The 2,426-nt window shown below is 36.2% G+C and overlaps 1 protein-coding gene across 1 annotated transcript; it reads right to left on the bottom strand.

The window, feature by feature from the left end:
- Nucleotides 1-318: 318 nt before the first annotated feature.
- LOC141346228 (hemagglutinin/amebocyte aggregation factor-like) lies at nt 319-2,048 on the bottom strand. The gene is made up of 5 exons (XM_073851130.1): nt 1,976-2,048; nt 1,810-1,882; nt 762-947; nt 535-684; nt 319-428 (listed from the first exon to the last, which is right to left on the bottom strand). The coding sequence occupies exons 1-5, from the start codon at nt 2,028-2,030 to the stop codon at nt 383-385; spliced, it is 510 nt and encodes a 169-aa protein (XP_073707231.1). The 5' UTR covers nt 2,031-2,048; the 3' UTR covers nt 319-382.
- Between the last annotated feature and the right edge of the window lie 378 nt (nt 2,049-2,426).

Genomic DNA, 2,426 nt, shown 5'->3' with positions numbered 1-2,426 from the left:
CTGGATTTAGATTTTTAATTGTAAGGGAATACCATTTTTTTTTTTAAACACATGATCAAGCCAAGTAAAAATGTTAAATAAAGTGTAGAAATTAGGCCATTTGTTTTATGTAGTATTTAAGCCTACTTTACCACAGAATGATTTTTACAACCCCAATGTGCTGGAATGAATTATAGTATTGTTTAAAAAAAAAAAAAAAAAAAAAATTGTGTCTGGATTTGGCATATTTAGAGGTTAATTAGTTGGTCAAATCAAAGATCATGTCACTGAAAATGTATGATTTCAGCATATTCACACACATCAGCCACAGTGTTTGTTTTCAACATGCATTTATTTCATTGAATATTCATCATGAACTGTAAAAGAATAATGAATCTTGGAATCAACGGTTGTCCTGGACACAGTACTTGTACGCCCATCGCCGATCTCTGAAAGAAGTACAACACATTAGTGACTAACAACGCTCAATCTAATGTGTAACAAGCTTTGCATAATAATGTTTAGAAATAACAGGAGTAAATAAATTATACCCACTCTTGTTGATTTTGATGGTAGCTATGAATGCCCACCAGAACATTCCCGGAGGGCACAGTCCAGTGGAAGTTCTCATCAAAGTTGTTCACGTATGTGGTCCAATGACAGCTTGCAGAAACCGATGAACTTTTACAGCAGTACAATTTCCAGCTGTGTAAAAACATGGTATTAGCATCAGCACAAGTGAGTCAAAGTTTACAGATGAGAATCAGTCGATCAGAGCTCACCGTCTGTCCTCATGGGTGTTGCTGTGGTAGCTGCTCATTCCTGTGATCACATATTGTGCTGGACACTCAAAGAGGACCAATTGGTCAAAGTCATTGAGGTTACTTGTCCAGTAACATCCACTCTGGTATTTGGTGGGATGACAGCCAAAGTCCCAAACCCGGTCCTCACGAACATTGTTGTTTTCACTTTAACACAAGTTGGAATGGAGAAAGAGAGTGGTGATTCAACCAGAAGTTGTCAACAGTGATGCATTTATTGTTTCCGCTTGGTATACATGCGTTTTCTATGTTTCACCTTTCAGGAATTTCCTGATAATTTACTCACCCCCATGTCTTTCAAGATGTTCAAGTTTTTATTCAATCACAAAGAAATTACATTTGAGGAAAACAACCCAGGATTTCTCCCCATATAGTGGATTTCAATGGTGCTCAAACGCTCATCTTGTTCTGTGATGCGCATGCATGCTTTCTCTCCATGCACTGTGGTTTACTACAGTTAATAAAAATAAAGTAAAAAAAAAAGCTGCAGAAGTAGGCCTACTAGGGTTTACAAAGTGAACTAAGAAGGTCAAACACCCTTTACCAAAAAATTATGATGTTGACGATTTTGAAATTAGAGGAGCAAATAGGAGATTGGGGTTTTTGGCACATCCTAACAATCTTAAAACACAGTACACATGTGCATCGCAGAGCTATAAGATGAACATTTGTGGTTAATTGTATAAATATTAAATTTAAGAAAATGACTGATCATTTTGCTAGATAAGACCCTTATTCATTGGATGGGATTGCGTTGAGCCCTTTGAAGCTGCATTTTTAACCATTAATCCGTTGAACACCATTGAAGACAATTCCTGGAATGCTTCTCAAAATACATAATTTGCAACTAAAGACATGCATATTTTGGATGACATGGAAGTGAGTGAATTATCTGGAGTACTCCTTTGAACTGATATTCGTGGGTGCCATCTGCCAAAAATTTGTTTTTGCAGGTGGAATCTGCATTCAACTTGAATGAGCAGTTCACATTAAGAAGCGCTATACTCACCTCGTTATGGAGGATATTGACTGGCTTGCAGGACAGACAAAATTTAGAGCTTCATCATAGTTGTTCTGCCAGCCTGTGAAGAGATAGATATTCATCACCGAATTCAGTTTGGAATATGTTCAAATATCAAATAACACAAAAAGATTATGCTACTAAAGTCACTCACCTTGTCCAGGGGCCAACAATCCAGTCAGCAGCAGAAGCAGAGCAACAGTCTTCATGGTGTTCAGGGATGCAAACACAATTTGTGGTGTTTATTGTCCTGAGTGCGTTCTTTTAAATGCTTTATCACGTGACTGAATCCAGCAGCGGCCAATCACGAGTCTGAGGCAAAACATAAAAACTTAATAGACCAGTGAAATCTAAATATTTATCTTAGGGTATTATATGATTTTTTTTTTATGTAATTCAGTGTTATCAGTTTGTGATTTATTTGAAAACACCTCAAAATTAAATTGCATATAACGTTACACTGAAAAAAGTGCACAAGGCATGTCATTACTCTAAAGAAATTGTTATAATTTTCTGTCTAGCCATCAGTATTATGTAAAACAGTTTGGTTTATTCAAATGAAAAGTAAGACTTGTTAGTGTAAAGTAAATACATTTCTTCAAGTT

The sequence above is a fragment of the Garra rufa genome, chromosome 11 (assembly GCF_049309525.1).
Source record: "Garra rufa chromosome 11, GarRuf1.0, whole genome shotgun sequence".
Classification (NCBI taxonomy): domain Eukaryota; kingdom Metazoa; phylum Chordata; class Actinopteri; order Cypriniformes; family Cyprinidae; genus Garra; species Garra rufa.
Note: the sequence above shows the minus strand (reverse complement) of the source record. Positions and strands in the feature narration are given on the sequence as shown.